The sequence below is a fragment of the Larus michahellis genome, chromosome 1, assembly GCF_964199755.1.
Source record: "Larus michahellis chromosome 1, bLarMic1.1, whole genome shotgun sequence".
NCBI classification, from domain to species: domain Eukaryota; kingdom Metazoa; phylum Chordata; class Aves; order Charadriiformes; family Laridae; genus Larus; species Larus michahellis.
In genome coordinates, this window is record NC_133896.1 from 36,699,383 (window position 1) to 36,717,278 (window position 17,896).

The 17,896-nt window shown below is 44.4% G+C and overlaps 1 protein-coding gene across 1 annotated transcript in view; it reads right to left on the bottom strand.

Annotated features, from left to right (window-relative positions):
- Positions 1-9,747: 9,747 nt before the first annotated feature.
- PPM1H (protein phosphatase, Mg2+/Mn2+ dependent 1H) overlaps positions 9,748-17,896 on the bottom strand; it is a 143,977-nt gene continuing 135,828 nt past the window's right edge. Inside the window, exon 10 of the mRNA XM_074571862.1 lies at positions 9,748-12,016. Within this exon, the coding sequence (XP_074427963.1) occupies positions 11,869-12,016 (148 nt within the window). The 3' untranslated portion in view covers positions 9,748-11,868. The remainder of the gene's footprint in view (positions 12,017-17,896) is intronic.

Consider the following 17,896-nt stretch of genomic DNA (forward strand, 5'->3'; position numbering starts at 1 on the left):
AATGCTTAACAGTTCTATGCCACACTGTGCTTTAGATTCCCAACAACAGCTAAAAAAAAAAATAAATAATAAAATTACTTGCAAATCCAAGACCAGGCATCTGTTTGTGTGCAGTTCTAAATGAAGCCTTACCATTTCTTAACTAATGAGGATCTTTTCCATGTGGGATAAATTCTTAGTACTTAGCACCATTAGTAATGCTTCCAAAAAAAAAAAAAAAAAGTATTTAAAATGGCTCAGTTGCCAACTGCCTTTGACTGCCTCAGTAAGACATTGAAACAGACCTTCTGCTCTAAATTAATAAGGCCAATCACGGCCACACAAAGCCCAGAATGACCGATCATTCTTTTGGTGTCCTCGCTATCTTTACTGAGGTCAGATAAATCACTTTCAAGCTGTTAAATCAATGATCATAAATTAGGGCTCTGTTTTTACAGCGCCTTGTGGGAAATTCTCATGGTTAAATTAATCTAACAGCTGCACTGAAGAGCACCTCCCACCAGATCATGTCAAAAGTTCTCCCCCTCCCCAACACCACGCTTTTTTTTTTTTTTTTTTTTAAAAAGGGGAAAAAGGAGTGAAGGATTTGTTTTTACCTAGCGCACAAAATGGAATCCCTCCGTCTATCCCTGCTAATTCGTGTTTCAATTGTACCCAGCTGTTTAAATTGCACTGTGCAGAGATTGCCTTGATCCCCAGGTGCTGGTACTCCATCTGTGCCGCTCTCAGAGACTATTTACAGCAGAGGTTAGGCCAGCGATTGCTGGGATGGAAAACTCATTTCTCAGCCTGGCTTTTATTTACACTCTTATTAAAGATCCTTTCACTCACGTTGGAATGGCAGCGAGTGGCTGCAGCGAGCGTTTGGCACCGAGCCAAGCAGCAAAATTACCATGTCGATGAAAGATAGCCTGCTTCCATTTTAACCTTTCACTGTTCTCCCCTCTCCATCTATATTTGCATGAAGAAGGATGATTATTGAAAGAGATAGGAGGACAAAGGGATGAGAGAATCCTTGTCAGCTGAGCTTTTCAAGGGATAAACCAATGGTTTGTGACCAATTTGGAAAAAAATCTTTACTGCCTTATTAATTTCCTACTCCTTTCCCCTAATTGCTATTAGAGTTTATTTTCAGATGGAGCAACGGAGCTGCTCGTGCTCCGCTCGCATCCTTCCCCCACGGCTTCCCTGCGCCTTGCGAACGCGACCCTGGGATTTGTCTGCGACGTTGAGGTTTCGACTTCCTCCCCGATGCAGGTCACACAGAGCCACAGCAACACCCTCAAAGTATGGTTTTGTTGGGCTTTTTTTCCCAAATATGCCTTTCAGAAATGAATCACCTTCCTGGGAGCGAGTGGCTCCTTGCACATCGTGTGTTACGTTACTGGGGGAGAGCAAGGGGGAGCATGAACGGTTGCTGGGGGAGGCTGGCATGCAATCAGCGTGTTACGGCCCTAGATGCATTTAAAGAATAAAAATAATAACTATTTCTCCAGAAACCTCAGCACATTTTTTTTTTAGGCGCAACACGGGATTGGGGAAAAGCAACAAAATCCACCTCAGCTGCCGCAAGACAACAATGGATGGTGCTGAGTGCCAGCTATAGCCCAGCACAGCAAGGAGACCCGGAAACCTCAAGCCTCAGTACCAAGCTCCATTTACGAGGCCGACCATGACGGTATGTGCAGGAGTCGTGCAGGTTCTTGAGGGCTAGCACAGCCCTGCTTTTCTTTCTCTTTGCCTGCTTCCAGGGCAGAAGGAGAGAGGAGTCTATTTATTTTGCCTTTCCCTGAGTGCAGGAGCAGTGACCCTCCCGAGGGGGTTACAAGAGTTGATGTTCTTGCTCCTGAGCCTTGTTTTGGGTGGTGTGCAAATACCAGCTTTCTTCCAAAAAAAAAAAAAAAAAAAAAAATATATATCCTGAAGGATTTATCCTTTTACTTAGATGGTTGTGTCCTACCATTGTTTAGCCACTGCTTAACCTTGCAGGTCCCCAAGAATCGTTGTCTCCGCTGATCACTGTGATGCTCAGCTGCCTGCTGCGGGCCAGGGATGGGCGTTTTCACAGGCCCAGGCTGTCTGATGGCCACAGGCTGGTGCATTCCCAGGAATTGCAAATATCGGATGCTTTTTAATACAGAGATAGATGTTGAACCCTCCAAAGAATTAAAAAAATGAGTTACTCCCAGTTCAGTTTTAAAACTCAATTTTGTTTCCATCGTGGATAAGGCACCTGGAGAAAGGGGGCGTCTTGCTGTGTCTTCCCCACTAATCCTCCTAAAAGGTGGAGGGTTTGTTAACAAAAGCACAGACATATACTTAGCTGTATTCTGGGTAACTTACAGCAAAAATAGGTGTATTTACAGACCACTGCTTGCTTTTGGCTCCTGTAACAGGCACAAACAGATCACGTCTTCCAACATCTTAGTTGTTGCTCAAAGTCCCTTGCCAATTTTTTCCTGTATTCATACATATATATGGTTGTAAAGTTCTGAATTCAAGTTCAATATGCTACACCAGTTTATTTATTAGAACTCAGTCCGTGCCGTATGGCTAACGCCCGGCGTGCAGGTTAGCTGGGTGCTGTCTTCCCCATTTCCTACTTGACCGAGTACCCGAGTGAGCCCCACGTTACCGGCTTTCCCAGTGCAGCCAGCACCAGGGAAATCTTGCAGGAGCGGTAGCAGAGAAGCACAACTGGGAAATTGTACATAACCATAAATCTTTTTTTTCCCCCTCTCCTCCTTTTTTTTTTTTTTTTTGGCACTAAACAGACCATCCCTAAAACACGATTCTTAGAAAACTGTAACCACAGCAAGATTTACTGTCTAAGCATTGTGTTTCATATTTTTCCCATTCATAAAATACTTGTATGTCTGGACACGAGACTCAGTTTGAAGGGTGTGTTTTGATTCTTGTCTGGCTCATTTAAACAGCTTCTGCGCTGGGGCTCAAGCAGAGAAGGGGTAAGAATGATGTTCCAGCTCTTCTAACGTAGTCTGAATTCCCAGATGTAAAATTCAATTGCCTGAGTGCTGGTGAAAAACAAGCACTAAGAAGGGGGTGCAAAGACCGGCAAAGTAAATTTATTTTTTTAATTGGGAGCAAAGCGAACTCAATCCTCCGAAAATGCAGTATAAGAAGTTTGTATTAGGAGCTTGTTTGTGGAGTGCCTTGATCTCAGCTAGATGAGACGCGGTTGACATTTGGCTGACAAAGCTCTAGGGAAAGCTGGAGGATGGTAAGAAATAAGACATTTGGTGCAATTAGCTGCAGAACCAACGCAGGAATGAAAGTAAACAGGCACCAAGTGGGGAGGAGAGGCTCTTTCAGAACCAAGGTTTTAAACTGCTTGAGGATGCAGCAATTCCCCGCCCTTTGTACGTTCTTTGGCAATTCCCTATTTGAGTAATTGGCTTGTCTGCTTCTAGATCCTGGAGAGCTGCAACGGGATTTGGCTTCTTGTCTCCCCTTCCCCATCCCAGCCCGTGCTGCGACACCGCGCTGTTCCGCCCAACAGCTGCCCCAGCCCACAGCCGCTGCGGCGCTCCGGCTGCGCGGGGCCGCAGGATTCACAATTAAACTGAGGACACATTGGAGACGTCTGGACGCACAGACCCAGTCGGAATTTTTGAAGAGGCTAAGGTGGCTGCAGGCGTATCGGTCGCTCGTACATCCCTGAGCTTTACTGGCCATCACACTGGGCAGAGAAAGGCTCTCTGTCGAGGGGCAATTTGAGCTCCTTGATGAGGTGTCCGTCTAGTCATTTGTCTTCAACAGTTACTCTCATGGGAAAACAGTATCTTTTCTTCTGATTTCACTCATGGATATCTCGCAGACTTTCCATATTCTTAAGTTTTACCTTCCTAAAGCAAAAATAGCAAAATTTCAGGTTTGTTTGCTTAGCCCTCCCCCAAAGTTGTAGCAATAATTACAGAAATAAGCAACGGCCATCACATCAGAAGCTCAATGCTGCATCTGAGCTTGTGTGATCGCCTTCGAATCTTCCAGCCAGCTCCTCATTTCTAAGGAGAAGTAGTTTCCCTGGAGAATAACTGGGACTGCTAGAACCTGCTAAAATCAACTTAAAGCCAGTTTTCCCCTTTCAAATAAGAGAATTCACATACTACATGCATGTAAGCTTTCCTTTTGAGGTAATGAGCAACGTTAGGTTAATGAAGAAATCATTTCCCTTTCTATGGGGCTTCCCTTTGGCTACCAGCGATCCCTGCGTTGCTGGTGATGCCGCCTGCACCAGCACCCGCAGGAGGGGAGCCGTGGTGGAGGTGGATGGCCAAGGACTCAGGGGCGCCCTGACACAGCAGTTAACTACGCCAAAATGGTTTAAATCCGAGAGGAGCACGGCAACGAGAAGGAAGGAAAAATACCACCCACAGCATAAAGGAACCAGAAAGATGCTCTTGTTGGGGTCGAGGCGGTTGGGAAAGGCCTCGATTTACCAGAGAGAAGGAAAAAAACCCCTGACCAACAGACTGGTCAATGCGGGGGTGCCCGCGAAGCTCAGGGACGATGCCAGACCATTGCAGCTGGATGTAACGCTGTCTTTACAGAAGAACGCCATAAGGGATTGCCTTCTATTGTATAAGGGAATAAATGCTCAGGAGTAAAGATCAGGGACATTTTTGACTCTTTAGAGCCTGAGAAATTATGCACTGTACACCCAGGAAAAAGGTTGTAATTCTAATCTTAGGTCGCCTGAAATTCATGAAGGTTCAGAGATCTCCCTCTGGCTATGCATCTAAATAATCAGCCTTAAATTAGCTGCAATAAAGATCTGATTATTTTTTCTACTCCAGCTTCCTCCCTCTCCCTTTCGTATTTTGTGGCAGAGTGCTGTGGACTATTCCTGCAGCTTCAAATTTATGATTAATTGTTCTTAAATTGTTAAAAAAAAAAAGAGTCTCCAAATCATCTGTTCTTTATCTACCCGTAGACACATTTTGTCTACCCTGACCATACTCCTTTTATCATTTTATGTCCCTAAAACGTTATGGCAGCCTTTGTTTTGCAAAAAGTGGAGGATTTTAAAAAAAAGCCTTCGTCCTTCCTTCTAACAAGAACAGGATGTGCAATAACTTTGGTTTATATAAGCCTTCCTGGAAAGCACGAGAGAAACTCTGGAATCAATAAAAGCTGCAGTGTAATAGTATAAAGAAGTAAACTTTCTGTGAAGGTACACTGCCGCACGAGGATACATTAATAAGATGAAACTTCGGGCCTCGGTTTTACAGTAACTGTAGAAAATACAATAAATTACTGGGATTGTTCCCTTATGTCGCTTCAGTTAACTGAGTACCTTCAGCAGAATAACATGAATATATCATTTGGCTACACACTGATTTACTGCATACAGGAATTATAGAAACTGATGCCCACATTTGAAAAGCTGTATCTATTACCTAAAAAAATGAAAACAACAAGCCTTACTTGGCCTACAGTCTTACAGAACTAAGGGCGTAAGAGATGCAAAAGCAATAGGATGCCGTGGAGCAAGCTCCTTTAGGTTCACTTGACGTGCATCACTGCATGCTACCAACTCTTATTTATTCAGCTGACACCAGGGAGCCAGGCAAAGCTGGGCCGAAGTTTATTTGCACAGCAATTTTAAACTTGACTCAGAGGCTGGACTGCAGTAATAACAGTAGGACTTAACAGGAGAGTGAGAAGAACCAGAGCGAAAACAGCAAATCACTTCTCTTTGCACCCTCCATTATGCTCGGTGAACACAACGGGCACATGCAGCATTTTAAAAACTGGGGTGACACTAGAACAAATGTTTTCTCTGCTCTTCTACTGAGCGTGAGGTGAAATAGGAATCGGGAGAACAGCTTGTGCTACAATACAATATTTCAAAGACGTAACCAGCAGGTATGAGACTACCTCTCATTCTCTTGCTGGCGACCCCCATGGGTATTGCCCGTGGCTCTGTGCTGGTACAATGCAAAGGGGCTGGTGTTAGTTCCCGCATCCTACTGTGTCCAGCTCTGGAGCCCTCAGCACAAGAAGGACATGGACCTGTTGGAGCGGGTCCAGAGGAGCGCCACGAAGATGATCCGAGGGCTGGAGCACCTCTCCTATGAGGACAGGCTGAGAGAGCTGGGGTTGTTCAGACTGGAGAAGAGAAGGCTCCAGGGAGATGTTATAGCCCCTTCCAGTACCTGAAGGGGGCCTACAGGAGAGATGGGGAGGGACTCTTTATCAGGGAGTGTAGCAATAGGACAAGGGGTAACAGTTTTAAACTGAAAAAGAGGGAAGACTTAGATTAGATATCAGGAAAAATGTTTTCACTCTGAGGGTGGAGAGGCACTGGAACAGGTTGCCCAGAGAAGCTGTGGATGCCCCATCCCTGGAGGTGTTCAAGGCCAGGCTGGATGGGGCTTTGAGCAGCCTGGTCTAGTGGGAGGTGTCCCTGCCCATGGCAGGGGGGTTGGAACTAGGTGATCTTTAAGGTCCTTCCCAACCCAAACCATTCTGATTCTATGATCTTTGGTACCTTCAAATACATCTTTGGTTACTAAATAACCGTGACAGCTTGCTTCGGTGGAATCTAGGAATTCACCCTTGGTTTTACTCTAAACTTACAGCAGAATTTGAGACTGTGATTCCTAAGAAACTGGGGAGGAGGGAAAACTTATTCCAACTGTGTTGTGATTTCAAAACTTACACCCAGTTTCTCATGTCACGGAGAGCTGACAGCTGATCACTTTGCATAGCTCTTCACTGAGTCAGAACGCGGCAACTGGCAGTCTGGGCACTGAATCACAATCTCATGGCAGCACACAGCTCACACGGTTATCCCACAGCCAAACTCTTCCAGATCAACCCAGACGCTAATGCACCTCACAGGGATTTCCTTCATTAAATCAAGAGTGAGACCTTTTGTCAGTGAATCGGCCATTCCCTCGACAGCAGGCTGTGCTACCTGGCCGTATCGCACAATTAGTAATACACACACAGACACTCACTCAGGTAAACTTCAGGACAAAGGCAGAATAATAATGGTTATAGATATAGAGGGATATATATAATATATAATTTAAAATTTTATTTTAAAACTTTGCGCATACACTTCTTCGGCATCCTCCTCTTTTATTCATTGCACTGAAAAGTTTCAAAAACCACAAAATATATCCCTTTACTAAACATTTTGTTTGTTCTTAAGGTTACAAAAAGGTTAACATTTCACAGTCACAAAGCAGAAGTACATTGGTCCAAAACATCTTCCTCCAGCAGGTCCTCCATTCTTCAGGACACCCAGAGAGTTGTACAGATCTCAAAACAAGACGACTTGTCCAATGAAGGAAAGAAAAAGGTGGCAGCTATTGAAAAAAAAATAATCCCAAACCAAAATAAGACACCTATGAAAGACCACCACCAGCAATGGTTAAAAAAAAAAACCAACACAACAAACAAAAGAAGGAAAAAAGAATGAGAGTGGAGGTGGACAAGGGCATCCTCCTTCAAGTACATCACTGGTAGAAATACAGCAGCAGTTACAGCATTGTTTGGTCACTCTCTCTATGGCAGCCACCTCACTATGTCTCCCTCTAAGACACGTGGAGGAAAACTATTTACACACCAAAAATGTCAGGGAGGAACAATTCCACACAGTTTGCAAGTCATGTTCGATACAAAAACGTTGAAAGTATTTGTACATAAAATATAAAATAAAAGCAAAACACGGAGGCAGGACGAAAGACGGCAGATCTGCTTGGAGTGCGTAGTGTTCTTTAAAAACCCAGCAAAAGTTGTGCCCAAACATCAAGTGCAGTTCTTCAAAAAGATCCTGGAGGCGCAGAGTTGGCCATACCTCCCAGACCTCTCTTCTCGGATTTTAACACGGAAGTAACTTTAACACAGAAATCCACTGCTAACAGCAGACTCTGAGCACTTTTCCTTCAGCTTCTTAGCCCTGTTGTTTTTTTGAATTTGGGGGGGGGGGGGGGCGGGGAATCAAACCTCTCTCCAGCATGAGGCCCCTGAACATCAGCCCCCTCAGACAATACACTTTTGTGTTCATGAGGGAAGCATCATTGCATTAACGTACCAAAAGACAGTTGTGTGCCTCACTTAAGGTGTAAATGAAATCTCTACCTACCTTCTTCATCAATTTAAACGAAGAAGATTTTAGGCTGTAGTGCAAGAGAAAAATGTCGGAAATGGCTGTGCTACCTTCTGCAACAGTATTCACAGGAGAATGGCAGAAGCTTCTTGGTTTCGAGTTTCTAGAAACTGGACTGGGCACCAGAAAACAGTGTTACGCCGCACTGTCGGATAACCGCTTTCCTCTCCTTGCCATTGGCCAAGGAAGGACAAGAACTTGCCTGACTTTCTAAGCAGTGTCTGGGTAGAGGCGAGGGCACAGCACTGTGCAAGAGCAATACGAATACAGACGTAACGCGGGACCGAGGTTCCTTGCAACGGAGCCTTAAACAACTTTTGGATACTAAGGGAAGTTCACTGGCAAAAACCCCCATAGTACTGCTGGCAACAGGCACTGACTAAGATGACGTGCCAAGGATCTAAAATTTGGAGTTAGTGCCCACCTTGCTCCAGTTTGAGGCGGCGAGCGTCTGCTCCTCACGCAGGCGCTTCACTCAGCCCTAGGGCAGCTGCGAGTCTGCACATGGCAATACCCATCCCCCGCCTACCTGAAAAATGGGTTTGTGCACCACGGATCCTCCCTGCCATCACTGGTTTCTAATGTTGTGACTCCCAAAATAATTCAACCTATAAAGGAAATTGGAAATGCTTTTATTTTTTTTTTGCTTCTCACACAACACCTGCCCAAGAAGTGACTCCTGCCTCCTATCTACACGAGGCTTTGGTGTGTATCTGTATTTATACCATGCCTTGAAGCAGCGCACAGACCACAGTGCAGGCACGTAGGAAGCCCCTAGTGAAAGCGGAGAGAAGTGAAAGCCCAAGTCCCAACGCAGCATATCGGAGATGTACCAGAGATGCTCTAGGGAGGCAAGCACGGAACTGGGTAACAGATACTTTGTAAAAAAGCAAAACAAAAAGCATCACAGCATACTTTCAGTCACATACATCTGGGTAGAAAGCTTTTTTAATTATCCTTTAAAGTTCTCAGAATTTATTAATTGATGCTAATTGATATTAACTGTTGATACTGTACTTCCACCCTTTCCAGGAGAGGCTGTGATAGCTACCGCTACTCCACCTGGGCACAGCCGCTGCAGAGCAGCAGGGTGACGGACAGCAATACCTCGGGTGACCAACAAACATACTGGAGGCCCGTTCTCGAAGCCGTGCCAGCACCCAGGAGATTTTGCTCTGAGAAGTCACCAGCCAGCTTGCTCCCACCAAGTCGTGCATGCGCCTAACCCAACTCTCCAGGGTTATGTTTGAAAACACCCCTGAATGAGAAGGTGCATCGTCCGTTGCCTTGAAATTACACTTTCAAATTTTGGCAAGTGCTACACTGGAAATTTATTTCCACCGCATTGTACTCAGTGGTTTTATAACGACTGGTGTGTGTGTTGACACCATGTTACCAAATAATGAATATTAACAACACATGGGCACTGAAATACTTGACTCAGGGTTGCAGCTGGGACCAGCAAGCACCAGGTTCTTTGCTGGTCAGACGACTCCCCTGGAATTGCCAGCATTAGTTTCTTTGTGAAAAAGGATCTGAATCGCTAGAGGACTACACAACTGCATTTGTGAAGAGACAACAGGAGTTACACAGAGCATGAAAAGCATGTTTACAAGTTTATTAGGCCAAAAAAAAAAAAAAGTGCAAGAGAAGATCTCTTGCTTAAACTTTAAAACATATGAGGGGCCACGTGGAAAATATTTAGACTCCAAACCTCTCTTTTCACCCAGCTGCATACAGAAAAAGAGGTAAAGAAAAAAAATAAGGAAAGAATAGATAAAGCATGACAACACATAATCAGATACGCCATTGATTTATGCTGAAGCTCTAGAATATAAAACGTCTGTGTTCTGCGCAGCTTTATCACATGCAGGCACCGGGGAATGCATGGAACAGTTTCCAGGCTAAAATCATGCAGTTTGCTGCACGTTTGAGCCATTACAGACTCCGCACTGCCCCCTCTCAACCGGAAACTCCTACTGGGTCTAAAGATTTAGAACAAGGCGGGGTTCAAACCCACTGAGACTGTTGCACAGGTATGTCCGGATGCAATCAAATGAAGCACCTGGGCAGCTGTACCCCCCACGCGCTGCGCGGTGTTTACGTAGCACATTATAAATGACAAAACTGGCAAGCTCTTGGCCACGCCTGTTCGGGAGAGAGTCTGCAAAGGGCACGGCGTCCTCCTCCTCCTTCAGAAAGGACACAACACTTGTGAGCTGCCTGGCCAGTGCCCTACAAGTGCGTTAGCCCCCGAGTTTCTGGCTAGCCAAGAAGTACAAGCCAATCTGCAGCTCCAAAAGAACGTGGTACTGGGGGAAAGTCAGGTTGGATTTGGCTCCCCAGCCAATATACCTGCCTACATGCTACAGCCTCCTGATGTTGTTTTTCCTTCGTTTCCCGCCAATGAGGAATAGGGAGCCAGGTCAAGCTGCAGCTTTGCTCACTTGTTTCCCTCTTGGACTATCGCTTTCACTCTGATAATGTTTTACTCAGATTTTCTTTATTTAAATTGATTCATCACTGCTAAGAAAAAAAGCTGCTGAAGCTAGCCAAGGGCTGGTATCTATCACAGTGATCTTTTGATCCTTGACTACAGCCCTCGATACCAAGAGGACAAAGTTATAAGCTGTCACTTTCTGGTCACCAAGTCAAGCAGGCAAAGGCATACTGAATAGTAAGTGAGGCAGGAAGAAGTGAAACGACTTTTAAATAGATCGCTACCTGGGTATCCAAACTGCTAACAAGAACACCACCACGACCACCACTTCAAGCAAGAATCCAACTAAAAATACAGTCAGGAGCCCAAATCAATTTACTGAATCCCAACTGGTGCAAAAGCCGTACGGTCAGGGATCCTTTCAACAGGATAAAGCAGGCAGAACCATTCAACGAATGAAAATCTCTGATCCCAAAGAAACCATGGCCTCCAGGGTAAACATCACATAGCGCTGAGTTCGCGTGCTCTGTATAATCATAGTATACACGCAACAGGGAATCCTGACAAGTAACTCCTCACACCAGAATAAATCTTGCCATACAGGACTGTGAACTATTTCTCCTGGACAATTTTGCAGGTGGCTGTTTTAGCTGCAGTAAACAGGCATAGTCACACTGAAAACAATTTCAGTTTTCCCACTAAAATACAGGAGCATAATCTACTGAAGAAGAGACAGGAGAGGAAAATGGGGGTTCCAAGGATTACACAAGTTTGAAGTTGTCCATAAGTCATGAATGCAACTTTTTGAAAGAAGAAAACTCGAGTCTCATATGTGTATATATAGCTATTTATAAATGAGATGTGACCCAAGTCACCTTCTGAATGTTTGGGGGTAGATTTCAGGAGCCTCCTTGGCTTCTGATACCTACTTCTACTTTCATAACTGAAATGGCTCTTCCAAGCTACATGGTAAACCGAGGAAAAAAAATAATTCCCCACCTGGAGGGATAACAGAATCCAGAATATGCTAGCAGCATTTAAATCCCATTCCTGTTAAGCACCAAAACCATTTCTATAGGGAAATTGTAATCTTAAGGGTTATCTTTAATCATATACAGTATATGTGCAGAGCCCTACCTTTCGGGCAGAAGAACATCCCTCCAGCATTTGTTTTGAATAGATTACATCAGTTGGAAGTGTCCTGGTCAGATCACCAAAAACATATTGTCTCTTACAGTCCCTTCCCCAAAAGATCCCCATCCCATAACCACTCTTGATGCTACTTTCACGACTGTTTGTTCCCGTGTATTAAAGGGATGACGTAGACAGAGATGTCGTCTCCAGAGCCCAGCCTGTCGTTGGATATTCGCCAGCCCCGGTCCTTCAGCACTCCCCTGGCTCGCATCACCAGGTCCTGCGCCGCCAGCGTGTACCTGTGGAAAAGGCAGAAGACAGCCAGGGAGTGCTCGTTTTGTGTTGTCAGCTACCAGGTCAAGCTTCTCAGGGTTTTCAAAGCAGGCAGGAGAAACTCAAACCACAGCATAACTGCAAAGCAACGCCCCTTCCAGTTCAGTGACCGCTCCTGCAGCGGAATCTGAAGGTATCTCACAGGCACCAATTGATCAAGAAGTCACCCATCGTTTTGGGTGCCCGGCTTCACAAGTTTTCAGAAAAATATTAAAATACTTGCCTTAACAAGTCTGCTTTTTAGCAGTCTGAAAAAAATGACTGAAAAAAATAGAACCAAAATAACACTACTTGTTGTTGAAAACTACACACTTGTGGACTGAAACATCTGAAGGTAAACATGGGTCCACTATTTCAGAGACAAATCATAACAAAGTGATTTGAAAATAACAGAGCACTAAAAATAAAATCCAAATTACACTTTAAACCAAGCAGACTAACTTGTCTGTTTTCCTTGACCATAGGAATGATATTTAATCATCTTTTATTCTGAAACTGGAAAAGGAAATTTACAGTAAATACAGCCAGATTAACAGAGTTCCGCAGTCCTCTCACATTTATGAGTTCAAGGAAAACTGCGTGCGTGTGAGTTGTCGAGTACTTAATTTAGTGAAAAACCCAAGTTTCATGTTGCTTCAAAACTCCCAGCCTGTGCTGGGCCAAGCGGCATTGGATTTATGGGAGTTATTTTCTGTCCTGAAAAAATAACAGATGCTGCTCAGGGGCAGAAGGGTGTCACAGTCCAAAAGGTGGCACCTGACAGTGCTCTGTCACGTGCTCTGACGTGTTCGCCCTTATCGCTTTACCTGCTGTTACTAGATCAACACATCTGTGGACTCGTTTAGAAGTTTCCTTTGAAAGAAATCTCATTATGGGTGAACAGCTACTGTCATGTGTTTTAATTCATCAGTCCAACACCTGGCTGAGATGTTTTGAATTTGGTTGGGTGGAGGCAAGCTTTTCTGTGACTTGACAATTAAAAATTAATCGAACAGTTACAAGCCTGACACGAAAAAGCAGTTCAATATTGTGTCCGCCTGTGTTTTATTTGAAGCGTTAAGTATCAGCCTCCAAGACGATGAGGGGCTCTACAAAGCCAAACACACGGGCCACCAGAAGCAAAGCACACCTCTGCACTTTCCAGAAACCAGGAAGGACAAGAAGGGTTTGCATTTCAAGACCCCCTTTTCAAGGGAGGATCCTTGGCCAGAAATGATCTGCCCAGATCCCATCTGAGGAACGGGAAAGAACAGTAGCTCCACTGATCAGAAGAGGTGGGGGAGTGGGGGGGAAGTTTATTAAGTGAGTATCCAGGACTGTTCTAACCCCAGAAATTTCCACCAGAGAAAGCATTATTAAATGGCAATTTCTGTCAGTGGAGACTTCTTCTCTGGGGATTAATGAAGAAGAAAACCCCCAATTATGTTCTGTTTCTACAATTCTGGTGCCTTAAGCTCAAATGGCTCCTTTGAACCAGGGATAGATTTATTTGCTCTACTAGAAAGATTTCTTCCATGCAAATATACCAACATTTGACTACCCAAAAGGTTTGATGTTAAATCCAAGTAACGCTGCATGGAAGCAATGCACCCCCCTGCTCCTAATGGTACTGAATGATAAAATTTCAAGCCCTCACTTGTTTTGACAGAGGATTTACTTTTAGTGATAAAAGAATGGCATGAACTCTAACTCACGCGCTTGCACACACACGTGCAAACTGTCCACAGGTTCCAGATCAGCCTGTACCGACGACCTCGAGGTGTAACGGCGGGATGTACCAAGAAGCACTGCCCCTATTGTCCTAATGCAACATGAAATTTATTTTCTAAGGGGAAAAAACCCAAGCATTCATTCTTGTACTCCCAGATCCCAAATCAGATGCAGGGCTAAGGAACAAAAGGACTCCATGTGGCAAGGGAGAAAGGGGAATATTTATTCACAGCATGTCTGATGCTGAGTGAATTTTGGCTAGAACATCTTTTCCAAGGATTTCTCAGCTATTGTCGGAATTTAAGAGAAGAAAACACCCATCACTCTGGGAGAAAACTTTTGCCTTCCTCTTTTTTCTAATTAACAAGGGCTCCCCACATCTAAAGAGTACAAAGGAATGAGTATTGCTCTTGATTGTGTAAAGCTTTTGCTGCTTCATGTTTGGAGATGGCAAGATAAAATAAAAAGAATTTTAATAAACCAGAAGTTCTCTCGTAGACAGACTGTGAAACACACAAGAAAATGAGCACATGGAAGCAAAGGAAAAGGAACAGGTGAAGGCAGCAGCGAGGTAACATGTTCCTCTCCTTCTGTAGAGCTGAATTGAAGCGATGCTGTTCAACTTGGCACTAGAGGAGATAGGGTGAGTCTCTTGTACCTGGAGATGAATAGCAGCAGCAGTCCATTACCCAATGCTTTATTCTCCAGCACTGTGAACTTGGGATTCAGCTGTTGAGACAGCATTAGAGAACTGCTGAAGTAGTTTTAAAGTATCCACTCCCTCCTAATGAACAGCCTCGCTGGAATACAACTTCTGTGTTTTAAGAATAAATATATATGTTTGGGTTTTTTTCCCCCCTCTGCTGAAGCTTTCAGTATTGATCAGTGAAAGTGCTGCAGGAGAAATGGTGACAATGGAGGAAACGTGCTGCTGTCTGAGCAGCTCCTTATATTCTCACACCCAGCAGCGGTGGAGCAACTCACCAGCATCCTCGTAAATCTCTAGTTAGTTTGAGAGAGAGTGAGAGGGAATGCAAAAGGACAGGTGGGAGGACAAGAAATAAAAGATTCCCAAGGTCAGGGGGTAAACCTGCACAAGTGCAGCCAAAGGAAACGGGCAAGAATCGCGCTTCTCCATCTTCCTACCTCTTCAGAGAGATGATGTATGGAAAGCAGCAGTGTGTCGCTACCACCTGTTCTTCACTCAGGGGTCCCCTTCATGCTCTTGTCTGCCACAACACCCGCAAGAAATGAGCCGGCTAAGAAATCCAGCTCCACCCCAGCTTCTTCACTCCATTGCAGCCCTTGTAGAGGAACTGTTCTCTAATCAAGTCTGTGCCTGTCACCTGCTGCCCAAATCCCTTGAGGCTGCGTGTGCACGTCTGGGTGAAGACAGACACGAGGATTTTGCTCTCTCTGCACTTGGTGATGCCCAGGCACATGCTATGTTTGACAGGATTCAAAGATGTTTTTCTGTGGGTAACAAACACTCACAGTTCTGACAGTAAATATCAGCAGGAGAAAGTCCCAAGAGCTTTGCCGAGGGCTGTAAGCTCTTACCCATCAGGCTATAAAACGACTTCTGATTCAAATGGGAGGGATATTGTTCCCTCAAAGAGCTAATTACATAGCAGAGAAGTACTGTGCAGCTCTAAAATCTTCCTCCCTAGTGCCTTTTTTTTTTTTTTTTTTTTTTTAAAATATGCTGCTGTCAGGGAGTAAGTAGGCTACTGGGTCAGGCGGATCCAGAGTCTGCTCCACAGGTAGGTTCTCCAGAAGACCACAGCATTACCAAACCCAGGGGGCAAGACTCTCACATTCTGACAAGTTTTCTACATCCCTGGAGATTTCACATTTCCAGCTGATCACCTCACCACAGACTATGTCACTACACCCATCACAGAACCTGACATTTAGTGGGATAACATTTCCTTTAAACATAACACTGACAATACGGCAAACAAGATTTTCCTGTCACTGACTAGCGAGAGGAATGAACGCAGCTCCACAGTCTGAGCTGCTGTGCTATTGTAAATTCATTAGTTATACCTCATTTGGACCACTGTGAAGTAATTACGTAAAACCTCTCACACAGTACTTTAAACCCTTTAAATATTCTTTACAACCAAGCAGCAAGAGCAATTTCACAAAGGTAGTTTTCATAAATATCATTGTAAACTATATGAGGGACTGTTCTAATTACCTTTTGCAAGCTGGCATGAGAAATGTCTTGCCACCACTATTTGTAAGCCTCTAAATGACCTGGCACAAAATTACTTAAAAGAACAAATTAATTTTCAATTCAGATGTCCATTCATAGACCAGTAGGTCAAACACTAATAAACATGTTTGTTCTAACTCATAATACAGCAGGCCCAGTCCTGGCATGTGTTGTACTCACTCTGGCATAAACAGGGACTAATCCTCCACAATTACTGGGGCTAAACCAGCACAATCAAATCTAAACGAAACAAAGAAAATCTCTTTTTTTTCCCTTTAATGTCTCTGATTTCTATGAGTGTTTTATAATGGATGAAAAATTACTCACCTAAGAAATTAAAAGATTGAACAAAGAGTTTCCATTCCTGCTACAGCAAACGTGGTGGCCATCACCAGCTTTGGAAAGACCCAAAGGAAAAAGACAGACACAACACAGCCAGACTGTATGCACAACAGGCAGGACCAGCAAGGACAGCAGGAAGAGTCAACCTTTCCCAATTACTAGATGAGAATGGAGACACAGCAGGGCAGAGGTATTACATTTTTACGAGGTGCCTCTGCAAGGGGAGACTCAGGGATACAGAACAAAAGCTGTACAGAGAGAGAGAGAAACAAAAAGAGAAACAAAACAAAAATTCCGCTCAGAGAACAAAAGCTCCCAAGCACCTCTGAATGGGAATAATGGGAAGTAGCTTGGGTGGGTCATCTCCTTACCTCTCGCTAATCCTGCCTGATCTCCTCCCAGAGAAGGGCAGAGACACTTCTACGTCTTGTTGAAGTGGAGACAGCCCCGACTGTCATTTGTACCACATCTCCTCTTCAGCACAAGGAGGTGGGGAAGGTCAAAATATTGCAGTTTCAGCTTCATGCTAACCATTAATTCACCTGAAGACTCAGTGCTTGCAGCAAAATGTTGCTTTACATTCCATCTTTGTAAGTGTCAGGGCAAGAAAATACCACTTGTGAGTTACTTTGGAGCTGCTCTCACTTTAAAACCCCAGTGACTGTAAGGGTGTCCCAGTTATCTTCCTTGTTTGCTGATGGAGAACAGGGCTGACCCTGTGAAGATGACCACTTAGAAACATGAGAAACACCAAGCATTTTGAGATGGGTTTCCCCATGTCCTCAAGAGTTGTCACACCTAAACAAATGTAACCTGAGCTCTCACACCGTCCCACATGTTTTCACTTGGATGCCAAGATATCCCAGAGCTCATCTCTGAAGCTCAGCTTTCCACATGCCAACTGGGGATGCGCAAAAGCTCTTTTCCTCACTCTCAGCCCAGGGCGAGGGCAGAAGACAGTGATGGCCAGGGCTGAGTCCCTAGGGAAGGATAAAGCTCTTTCCACTTTCACAGTCCTCCCTTTTACAAGCAAGAGACTTCGGATCTCCAGCGTAATGTTTTAATTCATGGCGACACTGAACTCAGCAGCAGACAGACTGATGGACTCACTCAAGGCAGTGCTTTAGCTGGTTGTTTGGGAACTTGTTTGTTTGCTTGATGGTATATTTTAAAGAGAGCAACTGATCAAGTAAGAGGTGATAAAGACAGGAAAATGAAGATGATAAGGTAGGTTAAAATTGTGAAATGAAACAGAATCCAACTAAATGAAACAGTCAGACTTTCCACCTATTTTGTCATCCCCCCTCTCCTGCAGCTGGTAGCACTGAGCATCACCTACTGAAGGCGGGTTTAAAGGTCACAGCATGACCAGGAACGAGTGGGAACCCCACTGTACAGTATTTAAACATACATACATACAGTGAGAGGGAGATACATGCTGATGATGTCCTAGTGAGAAACAATCCTTAGTGTTAATGGACTATCCAGAGGGGAGTTGAGTGGAAAACTGCTGGAGACAGAGAAGCGTTGCCATGTTCTTCTAAGACCTCAGCCTCTTATAGTTTCCACACAA